This window comes from Phaseolus vulgaris, chromosome 4 (genome assembly GCF_000499845.2).
Source record: "Phaseolus vulgaris cultivar G19833 chromosome 4, P. vulgaris v2.0, whole genome shotgun sequence".
NCBI classification, from domain to species: domain Eukaryota; kingdom Viridiplantae; phylum Streptophyta; class Magnoliopsida; order Fabales; family Fabaceae; genus Phaseolus; species Phaseolus vulgaris.
Genome location: NC_023756.2, coordinates 41,197,165 through 41,222,400, shown reverse-complemented (window position 1 = coordinate 41,222,400; position 25,236 = coordinate 41,197,165). Strand labels below are relative to the sequence as shown.

Genomic DNA, 25,236 nt, shown 5'->3' with positions numbered 1-25,236 from the left:
GAAGGGACATAACTATTATTCTCTAAACTACTTGAAAGATATATGGAAAAAAGATTTGTGTAGGGTAATTTAGAGGTAGGGAAAAGTCTTATAATTATTCATAGCATAGAAATTAGATAAATGAGAAAACATTAATATGAGTTTGTCTAAATCCTTACCGACCCAGGCCGTGAACACCCTCAACTTGATACAGTACTTAGGGAATGCAAATGAAGTACATGTTTTAGAGTAATGAAAAAGAGTCGTATGGAGGAAAATTATTGAATAGAAACTAATTTTAGAGTAAAAAATAATTAGTTGTTATAGTGACTAAATTAGAGATTATTTTAGAAATTAAAAAAAAATGGTTTCTAAATTAGTTTTTATTATTGTTAAATAGTTTCTAAATTGATAACTAATTTGCTACCAAGGTTTTTTTAATCAACATCATATTCTCCTCACAATCATCTTTCATATTACTTTTATCCGGAACATTAAAAATAGACTAAGCATAAAGATTTTTATAAAAGTCCAAAATATGATCCTCAATGAGTTTAGGATCATCAATAACCTCATTATCAATGTAAACGATGAATCCCACTAGAATTACTTCTCCTCTTGATCACAGCAAGGAAAAAAACCGTATTTTGATCCCCATCTTTAAACCATAACATCTTAGCCCTTTCTTTCCAAAACAAATATTGACAGTGAAGAGCATGATCAAGCTTCTCCTTAGCAATCTTTTCTTGATAGAGAAGCCCATCAGATAAACTAACAATCTCTAAGTTTTGTTGAATACCAAGGAGGAGACCCTACTTAAGAAAAACTGCATTGTGAACATTACCAAAAGAATTTGTATTCCGGTCTCGAAACTCAATTTTCAAACTTTTTAACTTATGTTGCAAAATAAATATAAGACAACCAACAACCTTATTAGCCCAAAAATCATGAATAAGTTTTATACATGAAGTGTCCTAGAGCCACATAGAACAAGAATAGGGGAATGATCAGAACAACTTTTAATAAGAATCTAATAAGTACAAGAATCTCATTCATTCAGACACACTCCAATACATAAAACCCTATTCAGTCTTCTATGAATTTTATGCAACCCTCTCCTTCCATTACACCAAGTATAACAAGATCCAATAAAAGACATACAAGAAATATCATTAGTATTAATCCAATCAAGGAATTCATTACAAGAAACCTGATTAGGAGCCAACCCCCTTTGCAGTCATCCACTGAGAGCACAACATTAAAATCTCTCAAAATACACCAAGGCCATGTGAAGAAACTAAGATCCCTTCACAAAAATCGTCTAACCAAGTATGTGTTAGCACTATAAACACCTGCAAAGCTAAAGCATTTATCATGCAGAAGGCTAGTTACAAAAATAAACTGATCATTGACCAAGAAATTTCAGACAAGATTAGGAATCGACAAAATCCAAAGCTTAGCAGTTTTATTAACAATAGGAGACATAGCCACCAAATACATATTAAAATATTTGAAATGGTTATTTTTATAAAATGTAACTGAAAAATTATCTAAGATTCCCTCTTTTGTGTAATTTTTTAACTTTATCCTTTATAATATTAGTATATAATAAATTTAATAATTATTTATTTTGAATTGAAATTTTGAATTTTAAAAATTTAGAGAAGTTTAAATTTGAAAAAAAAAACAAAAAAAATCAATTTCTTACAATTTTACCCTTTAAATAGCTTTCTTTTTAATTCAAAATAATTCTTCCTAATAAAAAATAAAATAAAAAATACATACAAAAATATTTATTTTTATAAATACTTTTACTAAAATATTCTTATAATTTAAGAATATATTTTATTTTAATAGTTATTATAATAATAGTAATATTTTGTCAAAAGAAAAAAAGTGTATCATATTTAGATTATTCATCTTTTAATAAAATAAATAACTTATTTATTTATTTAATGTTATATATATTGAATAATTTATTTTTATTTTAAAATAATTAAATAAATTTTCTTTTTAAAAATAACTTGTATATATATATATAATGATTTTTACCTTCAATATATATAATTTATCATTTAAAGAAAAAAAATACTTAGTTTTTTGTTATAATTTAATAAATAAATTTATTAACAAAAATTTTACTTTTTAGAAATTGTAGGTGAGTTTTTTTATAAATTATAGGTAAGTACAAATAGACTTTATAGTGATATTTGTAAATTAACGCCATATATTAATTTAACAAAATTAAAAATTTTAATGCAATATCCATAACAAAAGAGTACACATGCAGCCACACAAGCGTGCGTCGTATTAAAAAAAATTACTTATTCTAACTATAATTTTAAGTAAACTTAGATAGCACATGAATACCATTTTTTATTTGGTATCCTATTTATAGAAGAATTTATTGTTGATTATAAGACTATCATACTCTAAATTAGTATTTTCGTTTTCATATATATAGTAAAATTTGCAATGATATTTTGTAAATTTATTTCATGTATTAATTCAATAAAATTATAATTATTATAAATTTATAATGTAATATCTATAATAAAGAGAATACAACAAACTTTTAAAATATTTGAAAAAATGTAGACACAATGATGTGAGAACACCTATATTTTCACTAATTTATATAAAGATTATCCATGTGAAATCAACTATTGGATTGTAATTATATTCAAAATTAATCAATTAATTATTGATGAGAAGTATGGTTAAAAAAGTGAAAGGAAAAATAATATGAGAGAACCAATCCAAAACCTATAACCTATGTAAATCAACAAAATTATTTAATTTAAATGTTTGTCAATCAACACACTTATTTTTTTCTTTAAAAATATGAGTAACATAAAAAATAATATTATTCCTGCCGGTTGACCTGAAACGTGTGCGTCTACATTACTTTCGCACCCAGAATCTTTGCGTTCGCGTGTGTCTTTCCTCTAATGATCGTCTGAAAACACAAAGACAAAGGATATCCTAGTGGCCGTTTGCACTCCGACGCTCATAATAGAAAAATTCATCAAATTTTAAAAAAAAAATTCTTCATCTCCTCACATAAATTTAAATATTTTAATTTTAACAATTATAATATAAAATAATTTACTATTTAATTGCCAACTTATCACAACTTTTTTTTTTTTCAAGAGTTCATTAACTTGATGGATCTCTAAGACCCATAGAAACAAAGAGAAGAACCTAGGATCTTTGAGAAACTGGATTGATACTCAAAGTGTGGAGAAAAAGCATTGGTTATGAATGTTGGAAATGGTGATTCCAATGGCATCATGAGTAACGTGTAAGAACATTCCCTTGAGACATATACTAAAAGGATGCTGTTTCCAATTCTTTAAGCATGTAACAATTTCCCATTCACCAAATTCCGAAAACTCGCTTTTCAATCAGGAATCAAACTGTTTGAGTCCAAATTAAGTGTTCACACTTCATCAAAAGTATCAATATGATTGGTGAGATCATCACACACTCTTGCACGTAATCAGAGGTTTCATTTCATGTTTACAAAACAATTTTTTTTAGAGAATTAATTAGACATCTTCGTAGATTGTCACAACATTAACATATGTAATATGTCAAAGATAAAATTATTAAATAAAAATCAATTTTAATAATAAAAAATAATTAATTATTATATTAATTAAATTATATATTATTTTATATACTAAAAATATTATTAGTATATAAAATATTTTTATTATTTAATTAATAGTTTATAAATTGATATTTAATTAGTTATCAATTTTAGAATCTAAAATAATTAGTAGTTAAAACATTGGTAGTTAATTGGATATCAATTTAAAAATTAATTTATCAATTTTATTAATAATCACTACAAGAAAATCATTAAATAGAAACCAATTTTAGAGACAAAAAATAATTAGTTACTATATTGGTTTCTAATTAGAGACCATTTTAAAAATTAAAAAAATTGGTTTCTAAATAAATTTTTATTATTGTTAAATAGTTTTTAAATTGATATCTAATCAGCGACAAAGATTTTTGCTACTAAATTTAGAATCTAAATAATTAGTAGTTAAAACTTTGGTACCTAATTAGATAACAATTTAGAAACTATTTAACAAAGAAACTAATTTAGAAACCAATTTTTTTTTTAATTTCTAAAATGATCTTTAATTTAGTTAATATAGCAACTAATTATTTTTGTTCTCAAAAGTTAATTTTTATTTGATGATTTTCTTGTAGTGAATATAAACTACTTTAAATATAAATAATCTTTTTAATATCTAATATAGTATCTATTATATAATAATTAATTATTCTTTATCTTTAAAATTAATTTATATTTAATGATAGTGACTAATTATGTCTCTTAAAAACCTGATTAAGGATTTGATCTCAAATGCATGTGCACGAAACAACACCCTTTAAATGAATTAATTGTGTTCAGTTCAACAATCATTATAAACATTAACACAATGTAACATGATTTTCTAATCATCATAACTCTTGATCAAGGGTTAGTCTTAGGTTCTTGTATATAACATAACATCTTTTGAAGGAAGTTAGTCATTTAAATGAATTAACTAGATTCACAAATCATGACAAGTGTCAACATGGTATACTCAGATAAATATGTGATCAAGAAGTTTAATCTGATGAGGTTCATGTGTAAGGAAGAACATTTTTTTGAAAGAGATTAGTCTCTTGAATCATGGAAATTGACTGGTGAAATATGGTTGATAGATAGTCAAGTCTCTTAAGCATGTGACCAACAGTTTCTGGAAGAGGTTAGTCCCTTTTTCTGAATTAATTATGCAGAAGTTATGAGAAGTATCAAACATCATATCTCTCAAACAAGTATTTGGTCAAGGATTTGATCTTGTCTCTATATGAATATGGAAGAACTAAAAGAAGATTAGTCTCTTGAATAAAATCTGAGTAAGTTGAGGGGCTAATCTTTAAAGTCTCAAAGTTGAATATGAACAAATGATGGCAAGTTGTTTGTGAAATACAATGTCTTGAGTTAAAGTCAGCAAAATAGTTTATCTCAGGGAGGTGCCAGATCTGCAAAACTTTGTATTATTTTTGTTTTTTCCCCTTCTTCAATGTCTTGTGTATAGTATTTTTCTCCCTGTTTTTTTTCTTAGTTTCTAGTAGAGTCTAGTGTGACATATATATTGATATTTGACTACTCACTTCACATGTTTTCCCCCATAGTAGTGGCAGGGGCACATGGCTGCCTCATTGGTTTTTTGCACATTTGACCACACATGGACCACTTGGCATCTGCTTCAAGGCAAGTGTGCCAAGCATTTTGTCCCAATCACTGCCACAAAATCCCCACCAATGAACTTCAATAAACAAAGAAAAGTCCTTAACAACAAATGGGGAAGGGGGGCATATATATGCTGCATACATGATCACCTAAAAGTAGTATCTTCTCTAGGGCATAGGCTTGAATTATCAAAATGTCCAAGAATTTTGGTTCATGCTTAACAAGATATATGCATTTTCAATACTCAGCTTTGATTCATTGCAAACAAATGTGTCCCATGCATTATGCATCCCTTTGGGAAACTGATAGCAATAAATGAAGCACTCAATGGAACTGGGGTTGCTGTGGCTCATAGGAATGGAGGTAGATGGAGCAGTGGATTCTTATCATTTTGGATAAATCTCTTAACATCAGATTAAAAGATCAAACTCATTGAAATCAAAAAATGAATCAAATTTTTCTCTTAAACTATGAATAGTTAATAGTCTTACAAAGTTAAACATTTTTGTGCAAAGGTGATATGTGATGAAGTTAGAAAGTAATCTAACACAGTGTTCTTGGGATGCATGCAATAAAGCCAAAGCAACTTGTTGAAGTTGTGTTTAATCTTGAATAAAGATTGAATTCTACTGGGTGTGTGAATGTGACCTTTGTGGTGTCCCAAGAAATGGCAATAATGAAGTACATGCTATATATGGGTTTGGGAATTTGGGTTATCTGTGTGAGTTAATGTGAAGTGGTACTCACAAACTTAGCATTATTTAATCACCTCTGCTGTCATCTGTTATGTCTTGAATGAGGCTTTGAATGGCGCAATTCGGCACTCCAAGGTACCAGGTCCTAATTCATTTCATCATTTCACTCACCCTCTTCACTACATCACAACCAAAACAACTTACACTTGTCCCTACCAACTTTAATTAGTTGCCAAAATTTGTTTGTATTCTTCTACCAAAACTCTAAACCAGAACAACATATATATTCAAAATTTTTATGATATTCAAAAAAAAGTCTGATGTTAATAGATTTATCCAAATAGTATATGCATTTTGGAAATTGGGTCAGGTAAGAAGGATAGAGATCCGCAAATTTTTGAAAATAATTTTTCAATAAAAAAATAAAATTAAAATTTGCTTTAGGGACAGAACATATTGAATCTATTTTATCAATGATTCGATGAAATATTTGAATTTGTGAGTACATTTATGTATCAATAAAATGAATTTAGTGTTATGATTAGAATGACTTCAAGAATCCATTTTGAAATGAAATAATTTATTCTTTTGATATAGATCAAATCCAATCTTAATCAATTCTTTTTCAATAGTTCTTTTTCATCTTTATTAGATTATTTGAATGGGCGTTGGTATTGCTTATAAGTAATATTACATTTATAATCAATTGATCTGATAGATGAGTACTCTTCTTTAGGGGGAGTCGTCAATTACCTACTTAACTCAGTGGTTAGAGTATTGCTTTCATACGGCGGGAGTCATTGGTTCAAATCCAATAGTAGGTATAGTTAGAACTTATTAGATACCTTTGACTGTGGTATCTAATAAGTTTTTCTACTTACTTTTTTCTTTTTTTCTAACTGTTTCTTTTTTCTTTTTTTTGTTTTCGGATATTTGGACGCATCAACTTGTTATGAAATAACATTGATAGCCTCTACTCGTGTTCTAGCTCGTCTAAGAGTTAGATTTGCCTCAATTGTTTGTCTCTTGCCTTCAGCCTGATTCAAATTAGTTTCTGCTATTTCAAGAGTTTGCTGTGCTTCTTGTGGATCAATGTCACTCCCCTTTTCCGCATCATTTACTAAAACAGTTATCTCATTATTGTTTATTCTAGCAAACCCCCCCATCAGAGCCATTGTTAACCATTGATCTTTAAGACGTATTCTCAAAATACCTATATCAACAGCTGAGGCAATAGGCGCATGATTAGGTAATACTCCAATTTGTCCGCTATTAGTAGGTAAAATGATTTCCTTCACTTCTGAATCCCAAACAATTCGATTGGGGGTCAGTACACAAAGATTTAAAGTCATTTCTTCAAATTGCTCTCCATTTCTAAGTTCGTAGCCTTCGCAGTAGCTTCATCGATATTACCTACCAAATAAAAGGCTTGTTCAGGAAGACTGTCTAATTCTCCAGAAAGAATCAAATTAAACCCTCTAATTGTTTCTACTAGACCAACATATTTCCCAGCCGAACCAGTAAAAACTTCTGCTACGAAAAAAGGTTGTGATAAGAAACGCTCAATTTTTCGTGCTCTTGCTACGGTTAAGCGATCTTCTTCGGATAATTCGTCCAAGCCAAGGATAGCTATAATGTCTTGAAGTTCTTTGTAACGTTGTAAAGTTTGTTTCACTCGTTGCGCAGTCTCATAATGTTCTTCACCAACGATTCGAGGTTGGAGCATAGTTGAGGTTGAATCTAAAGGATCTACTGCTGGATAGATACCTTTAGCGGCTAATCCTCTTGATAGTACAGTAGTAGCATCTAAATGTGCAAATGTCGTAGCAGGGGCAGGGTCAGTTAAATCGTCTGCAGGTACATAAACTGCTTGAATAGAAGTTATGGACCCTTCTTTGGTAGAAGTGATTCTTTCTTGTAAAGAACCCATTTCAGTACTAAGAGTGGGTTGATAACCCACAGCAGAGGGCATTCGACCCAATAAAGCAGATACTTCAGATCCTGCTTGTACGAAGCGGAAGATATTGTCGATAAATAAAAGTACATCTTGTTCATTGACATCTCGAAAATATTCCGCCATAGTTAGGGCAGTTAAACCAACTCTCATACGAGCTCCGGGCGGTTCATTCATTTGACCATATACTAGAGCTACTTTTGATTCTGCAATATTTTGTTCATTAATTACTCCAGATTCTTTCATTTCCATATAAAGATCATTTCCCTCACGAGTACGCTCACCTACGCCGCCAAATACAGATACACCTCCATGAGCTTTGGCAATGTTATTGATCAATTCCATAATAAGTACTGTTTTACCTACTCCAGCTCCACCGAAAAGTCCAATTTTTCCTCCACGACGATAAGGAGCTAAAAGATCTACTACTTTTATTCCTGTTTCAAAAATAGATAATTTTGTATCTAATTGTATAAAGGTAGGCGCAGATCTATGAATGGGAGATGTTGTACGAGTATCTACAGGACCTAAATTATCAATCGGCTCTCCAAGCACGTTGAAAATTCGTCCTAGAGTTGCTCCGCCTACTGGAACACTTAGGGGAGTTCCTGTGTCAATAACTTCCATTCCTCTCATTAGACCATCTGTTGCACTCATAGCTACAGCTCTAACTCGATTATTTCCTAATAATTGCTGTACTTCACAAGTCACATTAATTTGTTGACCAACAGTATCTCGACCCTTAACTACCAGAGCGTTGTAAATATTAGGCATCTTCCCCGGGGGAAAGGCTACATCTAGTACCGGACCGATTATTTGGACAATATGTCCCAGATTTTTTTTTTCACGCGAAGAAACTTCAGGACCGGAAGTAGTAGGATTGATTCCCATATCAAAAGCCAATTTTTTTTTCGAAAAAGTTTTGAAATCAAAAAGAAATGTTCGAAAATAAAGCAAATTTATCGGTTAATTCAATAATAAATAAGAAATGGGAATTAGTACTCCATTTTTTGGTACTATTCAACCAATCCCCTTTAAATGTTTACTTACTTATTCACTTTCAATGATTGAATTCTTAATCTTATTCCAGTTATTTTCAAAATTTCAATTGGATAAAATCTTTCGAAAGTCTTTTCTTTTTTTCTAGCATTCTAGATAATATCATCTATATTCTCTATGGAATTCGAACCTGTACCTTAATTTATAATTCATTTTTTTTTTATCATTGGCTTTCGTATTTCCTCAGTAGACAATTTTTTAGACTTACCCTATTTTTTTTGACCTCTTTTTTTCTTTTCTGGGGGGGAAAGCTGCCTATTTTTACATCTAGGATTTACATATACAACATATATCACTGTCAAGATTAAGAGTAAATTTTTTTTATTCTTTAGATTAGATCTTTCGATTCCGTAATTCAAAAATAGGAGATTCCTATTTGAAAAGAAACAAAGATTGGGTTGCGCCATACAGAGAAAAGAGTATACAATAATGATGTATTTGACAAATCAAATACCATCGTTTAATTTAATAATAACGAACCTTTGGGATGAATTGATAATATGAGTTTATTTTTATAAAAGATTTCATTAACTCCTAAGTCATATCGAGTAGACCTTATTGTTTCAAGAATTCTTAATTCATGAGTTGTAGGGAGGGATTTATGTCACCACAAACAGAGACTAAAGCAAGTGTTGGGTTCAAAGCTGGTGTTAAAGATTATAAATTGACTTATTATACTCCTGACTATGAAACCAAAGATACTGATATCTTGGCAGCATTCCGAGTAACTCCTCAACCTGGAGTTCCACCTGAAGAAGCAGGTGCCGCGGTAGCCGCTGAATCTTCTACTGGTACATGGACAACTGTGTGGACCGATGGGCTTACCAGTCTTGATCGTTACAAAGGACGATGCTATCACATCGAACCTGTTGCTGGGGAAGAAAATCAATTTATTGCTTACGTAGCTTATCCCTTAGACCTTTTTGAAGAAGGTTCTGTTACTAACATGTTTACTTCTATTGTCGGTAATGTATTTGGGTTCAAGGCACTGCGTGCTCTACGTCTGGAGGATTTGCGAATCCCAACCGCTTATATTAAAACTTTCCAAGGTCCGCCTCATGGCATCCAAGTTGAGAGAGATAAATTGAACAAGTATGGTCGTCCCCTATTAGGATGTACTATTAAACCTAAATTGGGGTTATCCGCTAAGAATTATGGTAGAGCAGTTTATGAATGTCTTCGTGGAGGACTTGATTTTACCAAAGATGATGAAAATGTGAATTCCCAACCATTTATGCGTTGGAGAGACCGTTTCTTATTTTGTGCTGAAGCGATTTATAAAGCACAGGCTGAAACAGGTGAAATCAAAGGGCATTACTTGAATGCAACTGCGGGTACATGTGAAGAAATGATAAAAAGAGCTGTATTTGCCAGAGAATTAGGCGTTCCTATCGTAATGCATGATTATTTAACAGGGGGATTCACTGCAAATACTAGCTTGGCTCATTATTGCCGGGATAATGGTCTACTTCTTCATATACATCGTGCAATGCATGCAGTTATCGACAGACAAAAGAATCATGGTATGCACTTTCGTGTCCTAGCTAAAGCATTACGTTTGTCTGGTGGAGATCATGTTCACTCCGGTACCGTAGTAGGTAAACTTGAAGGGGAAAGAGAAATCACTTTAGGTTTTGTTGACTTATTGCGTGATGATTTTATTGAAAAAGATCGAAGTCGTGGTATTTATTTCACTCAGGATTGGGTTTCTCTACCAGGTGTTCTGCCGGTTGCTTCGGGAGGTATTCACGTTTGGCATATGCCTGCTCTGACCGAAATCTTTGGAGATGACTCCGTACTTCAATTTGGCGGAGGAACTTTAGGACACCCTTGGGGAAATGCACCAGGTGCTGTAGCTAATCGAGTAGCTCTTGAAGCATGTGTGCAGGCTCGAAATGAAGGACGTGATCTTGCTCGTGAAGGTAATGAAATTATCCGTGAGGCTAGCAAATGGAGTCCTGAATTAGCTGCTGCTTGCGAAGTATGGAAGGAGATCAAATTTAAATTCGAAGCAATGGATACTTTGGATTAATTGCAATTAAACTCGGCACAATCTTTTCCTAAAAGAAGGATTGAGCTGAATACAAAGATACTTAATTATTCAATATATTTATATGTTTCGTATTGGAATAGAAGCGTAATTAAGTAGACGAGATTTTACGAAAAAATTTATTACAATTTATAAGGGAAACCGGCTATTTCGTTTTTCGATGTGAATTTTACATAATAGGGAGGCTGTTCCATTTCTATATGAAATTGATTCTATATTCAATATTCTATATTCAATTTTGATTTTCCTATTGATTTCTATATTTCTATAATTTTATACATTTTTTTAGTTTAGAATATCATTTTAGAATAAAAAAATATATATATATTTCCATAATTTTTCTTAGAACTAATTATAACATAATACTAAAGAATCGAATTAATAAGATTATTAGTATTATGTTGTATTTTTTTTTCAATACTTTTCAATACTAATATTGACAACAGTGTATCAAATAAATATAATCCGATCGTGAATAAATTGATCAAATTACTTACGTGAAATAGGCGTTATTACTTCATCAAATTGTAGGTTCATTAGTTTTGTTTCTGCGATAAAAACAAGAAAAACTTGATTGATTAATCAGTAAGTGAATTCAAAGGTAAACATGAATATATATATATATACGAAAAGAATAGATCTATATATACGAATATAGAGAGTCTTCTATATTATTATATAATGTATAACCATAGTATATAAATAGGTGGTATAGCATTTTTTAGTTTTTTAGACAATTCCATTTTGTAATTTTATTTTTTTGATTGCGATTGGGTATAAACATCCACCTTCTTTTTTAAATTGTATTGGGGTTGCTAACTCAATGGTAGAGTACTCGGCTTTTAAGAGCGACTCTATTTTTTACACATTTCTATGAAGAAATCGGTTCGTCGATACTATTGGTAGAGCTTGTAAAACCACGACTGATCCAGAAAGGAATGACTGGAAAAAGTAGCATGTCGTATCAATGAAGAATTTTAAAAATATTTCATTCTTATAGGATCCAGCTCAAATTTTTGTTTGAATTTTTGGCTCCTAAAAAAAAATTAAGTTGGGTTTCATTAATAAAGGGATAGAACTTCGTGGTTCTAATTCTAATAGGGAAACAAAAAGCATCGAGCTTTCATTTATTTTTTATTTGGATCATTACCCCATCTAATTGTACGTTAAAAAGAGGTTAGTGCTTGATGTGGGAAAAGCTTTTCTGGTGAATGGGTTATTTTTTTTATGAGTCCTAACTATATAGCTAGTTTCCATTATTGGTATTTTGGGATAGCGATAAATGTGTAAAAGAAAGAGTATATTGATAAATATCTTTTTTCCAAAATCAAAAGAGCGATTAGGTAAAAAAAAAATAAAGGATTCTTAATTAGCTCGTTATCCTAGATAAAAAAATTAGGTGAAAAATCGATTAGAGAGAGTCCGTTCATGGGTTTGACTTGTTTTCTAGGTATAAGTAAGATTTATCCAAAAATAATCTAATAAAGATGAAAGAGAAAACTATAAATTAAAGGTGATAGGAAGAGGAGTTTCACTGTGGTGTTGGGTGAAGAAGATGAAGAAGATGAGTGAGAGTTGTGTCTTCTGAAGCAAAGGGTTGCGGCTTTTATAGATGAAGAAAGTAACCGCATCCCACTACATGAGCAACTCTGCTTCCACGGAGAGAAAGACAACGTCTTCCCGGAGAGTGCAGAGCAGATTGGATCTGTTGAGAGCACGCACGTTCTGAAAGACTCATTCAAGGTAGGAACCGTTACTGGAGGTCCCCTTAGGTTGCGGAACGTTGGGACTCTATCCCACGTTCAACCTCTAAGAAACGAGGGTTCCGAGCGTTGGTCCTCTACGAACGAGGGTTTTGGAGGTTTGTGCGCTCACTCAGATTTCCATTTCTGCACATGCTCTGTTTCTAAGTTTTTCTGTTTTGCAATATTATAGAATCTATTTTACAAAAAGAGATTCTGTTTTACAACAACTTGTTCATCAAAAATTCCAAGTTTAATTGCTAGTTCATAGACACTTCAACTTGGTCCATCTCACACAAAAAAAAATATTATTATTGTGAATAATTATTATACACAATTATACGTAATTTGATAATGATATAATTCCATAATTAATATATCACTATATAATTAGTTGAAGAAAAATAGTATGTATACACTTTATATATTTTCTATACATGGAGTATGTAAATATATATTAAAGAATTACCATTTTTTTACCACCTTTTTATATCATAATTTTCTTTTATATCATAATTTTCTTGTAGGATGTGTTGTTAATAATCTACAAAGGTTAAGGTTAGTTGTGATGCAGTAACATACCTCCTACTTCTAAGATGTTAAAATAATGATTCATTCTTAAATAGGCAAAAGAATTTGGCATGAAAACGCGTATGTTACGTGGTGTGAGTCATAATTGTTTGTAGCAGCATTTTCTGCATTGTCCTTCACTGATCTTATAACTTATTTCTACTTTCTCTTAATAGTTTGTGGTCAACTTCGTTATTGTTGCAAGATGCAAGTTTTCTGATGTAACTTGCCCCTAGGCCTGTTCCTCTTATGTGGCATTAAATATTTTTAATGTTGGGGTGTTTGTTGCACCAACCCTTACATAGGAATAATATTGCTGCAACAAGAATACTTGGATTACATGAACCATACGAGACTCGGGAGCACTACGAAGATCATAAATATGAACCATAACATTTATCATTCGATAAGTATGTTTTCAATTACACAATCCTAATCCTATGTCTAAAGATAGCGTAATCTGAAAACTTATCTCGGTTAAATTTTTAATTTTTTTGGATTGCATTGTTTAATTCAAAATACATTTCTAGATCTTTAGATTATGTAATTTCTATAAAATATAATTTTTAAATTATATAATTCAAGAATACCGTATTTTGGATTGTATAATCCTGAAATGTAATTTAGAAATAAATTTTAGATTACATAATCTAAAATATAGTTATGAATTTTTAGATCATGTGATTGAGAAATTCTTCTAAATTATACAATTCAAAATGTATTTTTAAAATTTAAAAATATATTTTGAATTGTACAATCCATAGTACATACGTTCTGATTGTACCATCTAAAATACATTTTTTGAGTTTCAAATTATACAATTCAAAATATATTTTTAAATTATACAATTTAAAATATTTCTAACTTAGGAATAATTTGAACTTCTCCTAGGTGGAGAAAGAAAATAGGGTGGTGGTAAAACAAATGCCCTCTTTTAAATTGTTTTTATTTTTATGTTGGGCCTATAAAATATCCATTTATATGTTCGATGTTCCCTAGATTACTCTCAATTCTCTGAATTTTTTTTCTCTTTAAAGCTGTCTTGAATTTATCTAGATCTTTCATTTTCTTTTTCAGTTTTCAGTTTTCAGAAATCTTACAAAAACAAGTTTTGGTAAGGTAATATTTATAGTTGGTAAAATGTTACTTGTCAAAAAAATTATGAAAATCAGTGCTGCAATGCAAAAAGTAAAAAGAGTGGTCTCTAGCATCTCCTATAGGATTCATTACCCACAATCTGGCTGTTTTTTCATCCTTACTTCTTCCTGCATGTGTTTTACCCCTTTTAAAAATGATTTTTAGATTGCTCTTTTCAAAATATTCTAGAACATATTTTCCAGAATACATTTTATTAATTCTGGATTTACCATTGAAAAAATCAAAAAAATATATTCTAGAAAGAATATTCTGAAATGATTTTTTTGTCTTCCAATTTCTTATTCTGGATTCCGAATTTCTTATTGTGGAAACACTCATTAGTTACATAACCCCTATTCCAAAAATACTTTTTGCTTTCGAAACCATTATTCCAGAATCATATAAAACTGTAAAAGTGTAATTTTGGTATTTTAAAAAAATGTAGGGTGCAGGAAGAAAAATGTAGCAGAAAAAAAAATGTGACGGTGCAGGAAGAAACTCCCTAAATGTTTTGCTCAGTTACCTCTTGAAACACATCTTTCTTACATATATCACATTTCTTTTAAAATCTACAATATCATATTCTAATATTCTTCCCCATCATGAATCATAAAAATTCAAAGTTTAAATACAATTTAGATTTTTTTAACTTTACTCAATCCGCAATTTTGATATTCCATATTAAAATAAAAACATTTTATAAATCTATTTATGGAGTGTAGAGAAAAACTAGATTGAGACATTAACATGATTAACATGGTTAACCCGAATATCAGATCAACATGGTAACTGCAGCAGTAAGACCAACTTATATACATCATTGAATTCTGGTAAATCCATATAAAGAATATATGTAAGACCAAAACTTGTTTGACCAATTTTTCCATAAACTCTTTCTAAGAAAAAAAAATTAAATTTGTTTTTTCATTACTAAAATTAACTTATGCACGAGTTTAAAATAAAAAATTAGGAAACATACATTCGAGAACTTAAACAAATGAGTTTATCTATAGGTTAATTTTAATTTATGAAAAGGTATTTAAATTTTTCTTTGTTTTTCTTTTCTCTCTTAGAAGGAGCTTATAAGAAAACTGGTCAAAACAAACCCTTGATGAACAAGCTAGACATTGTATGAAGACGAATAGTAATTTTCATATTTGAGATGCCTCCATTGATTCAAATTCGATTCAATGCACCACCACCCACTTGTCCAAAATTTGTAGGTAATGTTCATAGTCCAAGAACTGCCACTGACTGACCTCCAATCCTCATCCCAATGCTTGCAAATCAGTCCCTCCTCACATATTCCACTTGAGTCTTCAATGTCCTAATTTCTTCCCTTAATTTAAACAAGAAAGTCTTGATTTTGAGCTGTTAAATCCTATGCCATCCATTTCCCTGTACCACAGATTTCATGCTTCATTTTCTTTGTACAACAAATACTCTTGCATTGCCTTGGGTAAAATCAGATGGCTAGACCACCCTACCTGTGTCATAAATAGTTTACAATGGCAGTGCATATCATATGTGGTTCAATTTTCTAAACCAAATGAAGCCTGTTCTCAACCATAGATGATCATAAATAGGGTAAAACACAAATTGATGGAAGTATTCAAAACCTTTCAACAGTAAAGATTTTCAAAAGTATGAAATGGCAACAGAATAAATGTTTTTCTGTGTTTCAGATTTTGTTATAATTTATTGAAATGGCAGTGCATATCACATGTCTTTTGTTGTCTTTGATAAACAGCAGGCTGTGCTTATTAACAGCAAAATATCAATAATAAAAGAGACACAGCCACAGTAGGTGAGTGAAGCTAATATCTATAAGCTAAATAGAAGTACAGTTCATGAAACTTCAGTTCAAGCATATATAAATTAAGGAAGATAAGACTATAAGTTGAGTTGTAAACAATCTAATGATTTTCACAGTGCTTCCTTTAGATCTTACAATCTACAAATCAACTAAATAATTCAATATAAAAACAAATCTTATGTATTGTTCAAATGCTTAGAATTATTCTTACAAAAGTTGCTAATATGTTGTAGTCTACTTCTTCAGGTTGCAACGGGCTAAACAACCCAATGATTTTCATACCACTTCCTTTATATCTTATAATGTACAAATCAACTAATAATAAAGTTAAAAAACGCAGTGTGAAATATTAAAATCCTTGGAATTATTCTCAAAATAAGGTTGCAAATAAGCTATAGACCACTTTATTCAGTTCCACATAAACATCAAAATAAAATACCACTAGCCACTCCAACAATAAATCTGCACAACGGGCTCACATTTAAATAGGAAGAAAGAGGCCTCCTATAGAATGCAGACTATTACCTCTATATTTGTTTGCAACGGCTGCAATCCAGGCTTTGTCTTTATTGCTAAATGCATACCTTGTAGTTGAAGCCAGCAGAATGAATCCATCAGGGTTTTGCGAGCCAGTATCACTCTCATTAGAAACATGTAAGACTGGTTGGATCAGAAGACAACGAGTCCCTATAGGTACCAGATCCTGAAATTCAGAACCTGAAGCATTCATCAAATTTTCAGATTTTTGAACAAAAATACAAAACCATACAATGTTCAAAATGAAGTGAACTTCTTGCCCGTAAGGATTCATTTAATAAGTTAAGACATTCATTTCTAAAATTATTATCTATGGCCTTATATGCAGTTGAGTATTTATTTTCTTAGACTCAGCTCAGTCAACTAAAGACTCTCTTACATAAAGACACAGTAAAGAATTTTTCCCGGGTCGTAAATGTTTAGGAAATAACAAAACAAAAATAATGTACGTATCTTCTAATGAACAGTCCAAAAGATCCACAATTTATGCAGTAGTTTCCATATGGTGTCTTACATCTTAATAATTAAAATTTCCAGTAGCTGGTATTTTTTGTTAAATCTGTCAACGGAAGAAGTGGAAAGTCAGGAAAAAGCTCGAGCACAAAATACAACTGTAGCATATATATTCTCCATCCGACCAGAGGCAGCATCACTGTTAATTTCAAAATAAGATCAGGTGTCCTTTTCCAGTCAGTGAAAAGGTTGGATAGGCTTCCTGATCAGAATTTTCAAGAATTTGGTCAAATACCTTTCATGATAAAGGAAACACTTCAAAAAAACATGCTTGTTCCAGACTGATAGCATACGAACTCTTATTACAAAGGTTTATGAGAGAAGAAATAAGGGAGATGTGAATATAGCTAATTGATGTAGTTACGAGTTAGTTACCATGTCAATAGAGTTAGTTAAAGAATAAGAGAGGCTTGTATAAATACTTTTGGGGTCTAGAGAAAAGAGAAGGAAAAACTATATGTGGAAGGATTTTGGACCCTCAAAGAACCAAGAGTTAGTGTTTTTGTAATACTTTTTATTAAAGGAGTTTGTCTCTCTTATCACTGTAACTTCATCTTCCTAAGTTTTCTGATCCAGTTTCTATAACAGACCCAACTATGTTGGGATTTAGTCTTTGGTAAAATTATTTTTTCAACCACATATTTTAGTTTGAAATTTTAATGGGCATCTATTCTAGTTTTGGACAACTAAAAATAATCAACTGAATGTTTAGATGCTTTTCTATGTCCTACAAGACTTAACCTGAAAAACAAACTACTTCCATATGCTTACGTATCCAAAACTGTAGAAAAATTTCAATACCTGCGTCTTGAGGAAAATATAGGGTGTCTTTCAAATCATACAGGGCAGCTTTTTCAATTTTTTTCTTAAACCAATCCAGAAGAATTTCTTTTGATGTATCAGCTGGTATGTTCCAGTATCCCCTTGCACATATTTCTCCTTGAATTAGAATTAGCTGAACACATTGATAGTGAAAAAATAAGGTAGAAGAAGAAGAGTCGTAACACTGAATTGAACTGATGAATGAACAAAGAACTTGCTATCTATATTTTACATGACAACTCCTAAGCTTTGATTACAATATAAACATCTAACTGTCCACCAGATTAGATAACTTCTAACAATTATAACTAGTCCTAATAACCTCTGTCAGCTCAGTAGGCAGAGTAATGATGCACAATACATATACTCTAGAAGTAATGGCGAGCAATTTACACACTGTTTACTAGACAGTTTTACCTTTTGAACTAGTAATTACAAATTTTCACCTCAAACATATATAATTCAAATCAACCCAACAAATATAATTGTGTGATTACAAACTATCAACATCATTGTCCCTTTAGGCCTTTTCTTTTTCTTCATTTTGGGGCAAACCTACCATACGTTTTTGGTTTTTCATTTACAATAAAAGTTTAGGGGAGAGGGAAGATTGTGGCATTCCAACGTTAGGGCATTCCCTAAGACTCAATGAAAGGTTAAAGTGGTACTTATATTATAGGTAACCTACAAATGAAGAACCCCAGCAGCAACCAAGTGTTTCTTTAAATTAATAATGATAATGTATGAGACATACCATAGCTATGGCATTTGTATTACGCAACAAAACATATGATGCCCAAGCCAGATCCTCCTTCAGGCCATTCCCTATCTCTGTTGACATGACAAATATTTGCTCAGTACCGTCTGGTATAGTCTTTTCGTCCACTGGTTGAGCACCCTATTTCCCACACTTGGTTGAGGATCAATATCTTACATGAAAAACTTCATATTTGAGCTCCATATAGATTATAAGCAATATTTTAAAAAAGGGTCCACAACTACTACAATTGTGGCAGCAACATCAAGGTTTCTGAAGTCTCTGCAACCGAAATACAGCTCTATTTATCCGTAATTTTCCACAATATCAAGGATTACTATAAAACTGTGACTATGGTCATTTAAAAAATCAACAAAAAGTAGAGTTAATTAATTGGTATATACATATTATAAAAAGAAAGAGTGGTCTTCTTGGGGAACCCTTGTTGAATCTATGGATCTCCACATTGTCTCCAAGTGTAACTGAACTTATTCACTACGGTGGAAAATTGAATTAATTCTACAAGAATAAAACCAGTTACTTACCTTGAGAAATTTACCAAGGTAGGGCAGCACAATTGAGAAGGAAGCCAAAGACAGACCCAAAACCTCTGTACTCTACATAACAAAGGAAAACAAAACAATTTTGAACCAGACCCCAGAAAATTAAATAAAGTTGACCAATCAAAAAATGAAAAATGCAAAATAAAAATGCAGTTTTCAGCTTTAATTTCTCTTACAAGCTGAGCTGGTGTAACAGCGGCTGCATCACTCCCAAGAAAGTGATTCAAAAGCAAAAGTGAACCAAAGCCGTAACCAATCCATCTGGGCAAGTAGGATTCATCCAACCCAGGTATCCCTGGAAGCAAAGCAAAAAACACCAATGAAACAGATGCTAAAATTGATAGCTAAAAAATTATTCTTTTCGTTTCATGCCAAATATTGTCCATATAATTACACATTACTGTTTAGAAGATGGTTGTTTTAACCATTTACCTAAAGTTGGTTAATTAAGATTAGTTACTGTGTTTAGAGAGAGACCCAATGTCACAGAGGCAGAAATAAGGGATGCAGTGTGGCAGTGTGAAGGATCAAAGAGTCTTCGGCCCAATGGATTCGATTTTAATTTCATTAAAAACAGCTGGGAAACAATAAAGCATGACATTTTTCAAGCAGTTCAAAACTTCAAGAGTTTTGGAAAGATACCAAGGGGCTGTAATGCATCCTTTATATCTTAGTGCCTAAATTAAGAGTCCCCACTAAGTTGGAGCAGTATAGGCCAATTTCCATGGTGGGAGCTTTGTATAAGATAATAACTAAACTGTTGTCAAAATAGAATAAAGAAAGTGCTACCTAATATCATAGATACCTCCCAATCAGCTTTCATAAGAGGGAGAGAACTTCTGGATAGCATTTTGGTAGCAAATGAGGTGGTAGAGGATATTAAGAGGGAAAAGACAAAATGGGTAATAATAAAGGTAGATTATGAAAAAACCTATGACTCAATGAGATGGGATTTTCTGTATTACATGATGGATAGATTAGGCTTTAGTAGAAAATGGATTGGATGGAGCAAGGAATGTATGGAATCATCTACAATCTCTGTCTTAGTCAATGGGACTCCAACACAGGAGTTTAAACCAACACGGGGACTAAGACAAGGGGATCCCACAGCTGCATTTCTCTTCATAATTGTGGCTGAAGGTTTAGCTGGGTTGGTAAGACAAGCAGTGAAGAATAAATTGCTAGAAGGTGTGAAAGTAGGTATCAATGAAGTGGAAATAAATATCCTACAGTTTGCGGAAGACACATTATTTGTATGCAATGCCAAGTACCAAAATGTTGTAACTACAAAGAGCATCCTGAAATGTTTTGTGCTTGCTTCAGGCCTAAAGGTAAACTTTCATAAAAGCAAAATAGGAGTTATAGGCATTGAGAAGAGTGAATTGGATAGGTTTTCTGAAACTTTAAACTACAACCAAACGAAAATACCTTTCAAGTACCTACGTCTACCTATAGGAGGAAATCCTAGGAAGAAAGAATTTTGAGATCCAATGGTGGACAAGGTCAAGAAAGTGGAAGGGCAGACACCTAACTTTTGCAAGCAGAATTTGTCTTATAAAATCAATCTTCACTGCTATACCATTGTATTACTTGTCCTTTTATAAAGCACCTATTGCAGTATACCAAGTAATTAGGAAGATGCTAAGGAATTTCCTTTGGGGTTGGGAGGTAGAAGGAAAAAAGATAGCATGGATTAAATGGGAAAACCTTTGTAAGCCAAAGGAGGTGGGAGGGCTAGGTATCAAGGATATAGGTAGGTTCAATAAAGCATTACTTGCCAAATGTAAATGGAGACAAGGCGTGGAGAAAAGGGGAGCATTGAAGGATGCCCCAATATCTAAATATGGCACAAGGGCAACATGTAACAAGAACAAAGTAGTAAAATACAAATTACGGTGGTGGAGAGACATATGCAAAGTGTGTGGGCAAGGAAACAGCAACAGTTGGTTTCATAGGAGTGTTGTTTGGAAAGTGGATCAAGTAGTAAAATAAAATTTTAGGAGGATAAGTGGCTTGGGGAGACAACTCTTAAACATAGGTATCCTAGATTGTATAGTATCACAAATAGTAAAGAAAAAACAATAAGAGAACTAAGAAGTTGGGATGATAGGGGATGGGAATGGATCTACAATGGAAAAGAAACAGATTTGTATGTGAAAGGACACAAGAGCATACACTAATGCATGAAATAGAAAGTTTCCAACCTCATGGATAATGAAGATACTTGGAGATGGTTAGGAGAAGAGAAAGGAATATATACAGTGAAGTCGGCGTATAAATATTTAGAAAACAGCTGCACTGGGGAAAATACTAATACTCTGAACACTTTCTGGGAAGTAAAAGTAATCCCTCCAGCACAACACTTTGCTTGGCAAGTCATGCTCAATAAAGTACCTACGAGGGAAAATTTAGTTAGGAGGGGGTATAACTAAGTAGCACAATGTGTCCACTTTGTGAAGAGTAGGAGGAAAATGTGGTACATCTGTATTTTACTTGTAAAATAGCAAATAGAGTTTAGAATATGTGCAATAGCTGGGTGGGAATCGTTTCAGGGCACCACAATAAACCCGTCCGCCAACACTTTTAGTTTTTTCAGCTTAGAGCCAAGGAAAATATGCTGTGGAGGGGCTTGTGGATAGCAATAATCTGGTGTCTTTGTGAGCAAAGAAATAGAGAAAATTCTAAGGATGGTAAGGCAGATGCAGAAGTCTTACACATGGCCCAATTGAAAATCTGGACCTGGATGAAAAATAAAATTCCAGCTGTGAAGTTCTCTTACACAGACTGGTATTTGTGCCCAGTGGAGTGTATTAAAACTTTAAGGTAACTTTTGTTAAGAGGTAGTCCAAGTTTGAAGAGTATATGGACCTGTATAACTAACAACCACTACTCTGATATGGATCTAAAACCCCTCAACACTCCCAAACTGTCATAAGAGTGCAGGTCATACTTATTCACATGGAACAGAGAGCAAATCAGCTGCTGCACCAAGGATAAGCATATTTGGTGTCAAAACAGAACATGATAACGCCATCAGTTGGTATAGGCATATATACTAAGCGTCTGCACTGGGAAATTGAACAAGGACAACTTGGTAAACTATATCCAGTGACAGAATACATTAATAGATCTGACTTTGTCTGTATACATAGCAATGTAGGCTCAGGGATCAATATAGGTCATATTGTTTATAATGCAATTGTAAGACAATGTTAAAACAAAAGGATGATTGCATCAGACGGATAAGACTTAGTTCACTGAGAAAATACACTTGTAGCTTAGCCTAAGTCTGTCTACATAGCAACTGGGTGTTTGGTTTACATAGGCAGTGGAGGTCAATGATGTAGAGACTACAAAAGTAGGAAGTGCAGTAGTTGAAATAGCACATATCTGAGTAGTACAAAGTTGAAAAGAATACAGTTACTAAATCTGCTACATGGATACCAGGTCTAAGTACATCTGCTTATATATTTCTATAATGTTTGTGCATTTTACTATACCTCACTTTCTTTGAAATTAAATGTTTTCTCCCAACATACCCTTTGCATCATCCTGGCATTAGTATAGTTTCAAACATTTTTCTCAGATGAAGACTAACAAAAGACCTCAAGTGAGGGTGTAGGCATGTGTTGTCTCTTATATCTGTGTAGGGAAACAACACATTTTAATCTGAGAAAGCTCTGCAGCCAAAACCTTACTCCAAATAAAATTAACTTTAATCTCGAAACCCCAATGCCTTTTTTTATTTCAGATTCAACCCATCCTAAATAAAAAAATTTATTTCAGCTTCAACCCAGCCCCCAATCGCAGAACCTACCTGAAAATGAAAACAGAACGCGACGGCGAGATGACGGCGAGGCGAGAAAGACGACGACGAACCCACCCAAAACAAAAACGAACGCAGCAGGTCCAGGTATGAAACGAGAACCCTAAACGACCCACACATGGGTCGTTTTGGGCTTTTCTTCGAAACTCGTTCACTCGGCCTCTCACTCGCGAGTTTGTACCGATTCTACCGAGTTTGTTCGTGTATAGTCCGAGTCTGCTCAAAAACGAGTCTACCCACGAGTTAACTCGTGACCCAGCAGTAGACTCTTGGCCTCGGACGGGTTTCCGGGTTATCCCTATAATTTGATAACCATGACCCCAATTGCTCCATTTAATTTCATTCCTTATTGGTGATAAAAATTGGTGATAAAAAACAGAGAGAGAGAGACCCAATGTGAAACGAAGAACGGAGAGATTGAGTTGTTGTTGTTGTTGTTGCTCTTGGTTTGAGTTGGGTGGCTGAGAATCTTGAAGACTGGAACGAAGTATTGTTGTGAGTGTGAATTTTCTGAAGCTGGGTTTGGGACATTGTATTGGGAAAGGAATGCATGGTTTCAAACAGATTGTGCCTATGTTGTTCATCTTTTCTTTCTGGATAAGGTTTCTCAAACCAGAGTTTCTGCCAAACTCAAATGGATTGATTCAATGACCCACAGATATGACTCAACCAGCTCTTCCATAAGTATTTTTATGGAATTAACATAATAAACTAAATTAATTTTATTATTATCTATAATTAATAAAAAAAAGTATAAGATAAAGATAAACAAATTTAAAAATACATAGATTCTAAATTTACATTAATATGTATAAGCTAATTTCTGAAAAAATTTATGAACAAAAATTATACAAAGCCAATTTGAAATCTCTTATTAGGAACTATTTGTTTCCGGGTGTGATCAGGGAGGGGCGAGCGGGTGGAATTCATGTTTGGATCCGTGTATTTGAAGGTGTGGGTGCGGATGGGAGAGCGGAGTGAGAAGTTTTTTTCCTCCTCACAAAAGTGAGAAGATTTGGAAGGATTACAGGTGTCAAAGACGATACAAATAGCATTTTACTTTCGTACGTTTAAGGCACTATTTGTTTCTGGGTGTGATCAAGTAGAAAGGAGGGGCGAGCTGGTGGAATTCATGTTTGGATTTGTGTATTTGAAGCTATGGGTGCAGATGGGAGAACGGATTGCGAAGCTTTTTTCCACCTAACAAAAGTGAGAAGATTTTGGAGGATTACATTTCCCAAAGACGATACATATAGCATTTTACTTTTGTATCTTTAAGGCACAGTTTGTTTCTGGGTGTGATCAAGGAAAAAGGAGGGGCGAACGTGTGGAATTCATGTTTGGATTTGTGTATTTGAAGGTGTGGGTGCGGATGAGAGAGCGGAATGGGAAGCTTTTTTCCTACTCACAAAAGTGAGAAGATTTGGGAGGATTACAAGTGTCAAAGATGATACAAAAAGCATTTTACTTTCGTACCTTTAAGGCACTATTTGTTTCCGGGTGTGATTAAGGAGGAAGGAAGGGCGAGCGGGTGGAATTCATGTTTGTTTCCATGTATTTGAAGGTATGGGTACGGATGGGAGAGCATAATGGGAAGCTTTTTTCCTCCTCACAAAAGTGAGAAGATTTGGAAGAATTACAGATGCCAAAAACAATACAAATAGCATTTTAATTTCGTACCTTTAAGGAATTCTTTGTTTCCGGGTGTGATCAAGGGGGAGGGAGGGGCGAGCGAGAGGAATTCATGTTTGGATTCGTGTATTTGAAGGTGTGGGTGCGGATGGGAGAGCGGAGTGGGAAACTTTTTTCCTGCTCACAAAAGTGAGAAGATTTTGGATGATTACAAATGTCAAAGACGATACAAATAGCATTTTACTTTCATACCTTTAAGGCACTTTTTGTTTCCGTGTGTGATCAAGGAAGAGGGAGGGGCGAGCGGGTATAATTCATGTTTGG

At 32.8% G+C, this 25,236-nt stretch overlaps 1 protein-coding gene across 9 annotated transcripts; it reads right to left on the bottom strand.

Moving 5' to 3' along the window:
• Nucleotides 1-15,163: 15,163 nt before the first annotated feature.
• On the bottom strand, nt 15,164-23,960 carry LOC137837681 (protein COFACTOR ASSEMBLY OF COMPLEX C SUBUNIT B CCB2, chloroplastic). 9 transcript variants are annotated; one of them, XR_011085500.1, is made up of 7 exons: nt 23,672-23,960; nt 19,631-19,749; nt 19,437-19,508; nt 18,889-19,032; nt 18,114-18,267; nt 16,788-16,965; nt 15,164-15,933 (listed from the first exon to the last, which is right to left on the bottom strand). XR_011085500.1 is itself a non-coding variant. In XM_068646780.1 (7 exons), the coding sequence occupies exons 1-7, from the start codon at nt 23,862-23,864 to the stop codon at nt 15,920-15,922; spliced, it is 888 nt and encodes a 295-aa protein (XP_068502881.1). In that variant the 5' UTR covers nt 23,865-23,960; the 3' UTR covers nt 15,164-15,919. The 9 variants fall into 9 exon arrangements, 5 of the variants coding, with proteins under 5 accessions (XP_068502881.1, XP_068502879.1, XP_068502883.1 ...); XM_068646780.1 differs by having other exon boundaries at nt 16,788-16,979; XM_068646778.1 differs by having other exon boundaries at nt 15,164-15,844; nt 16,788-16,979.
• Between the last annotated feature and the right edge of the window lie 1,276 nt (nt 23,961-25,236).

Bases quoted from the DNA above. Each gene is read 5' to 3' on its own strand.
- LOC137837681 (XM_068646778.1), bottom strand. From the start codon at position 23,864: ATGAACAACATAGGCACAATCTGTTTGAAACCATGCATTCCTTTCCCA. The intron at 19,750-23,671 runs GTCTCTCTCTCT...CTTTGCTTCCAG, and splicing joins CGTTCTTCGTTTCACATTGG to GGATACCTGGGTTGGATGAA. The intron at 16,980-18,113 runs GTATTGAAATTT...TGAATGCTTCAG, and splicing joins ATATTTTCCTCAAGACGCAG to GTTCTGAATTTCAGGATCTG.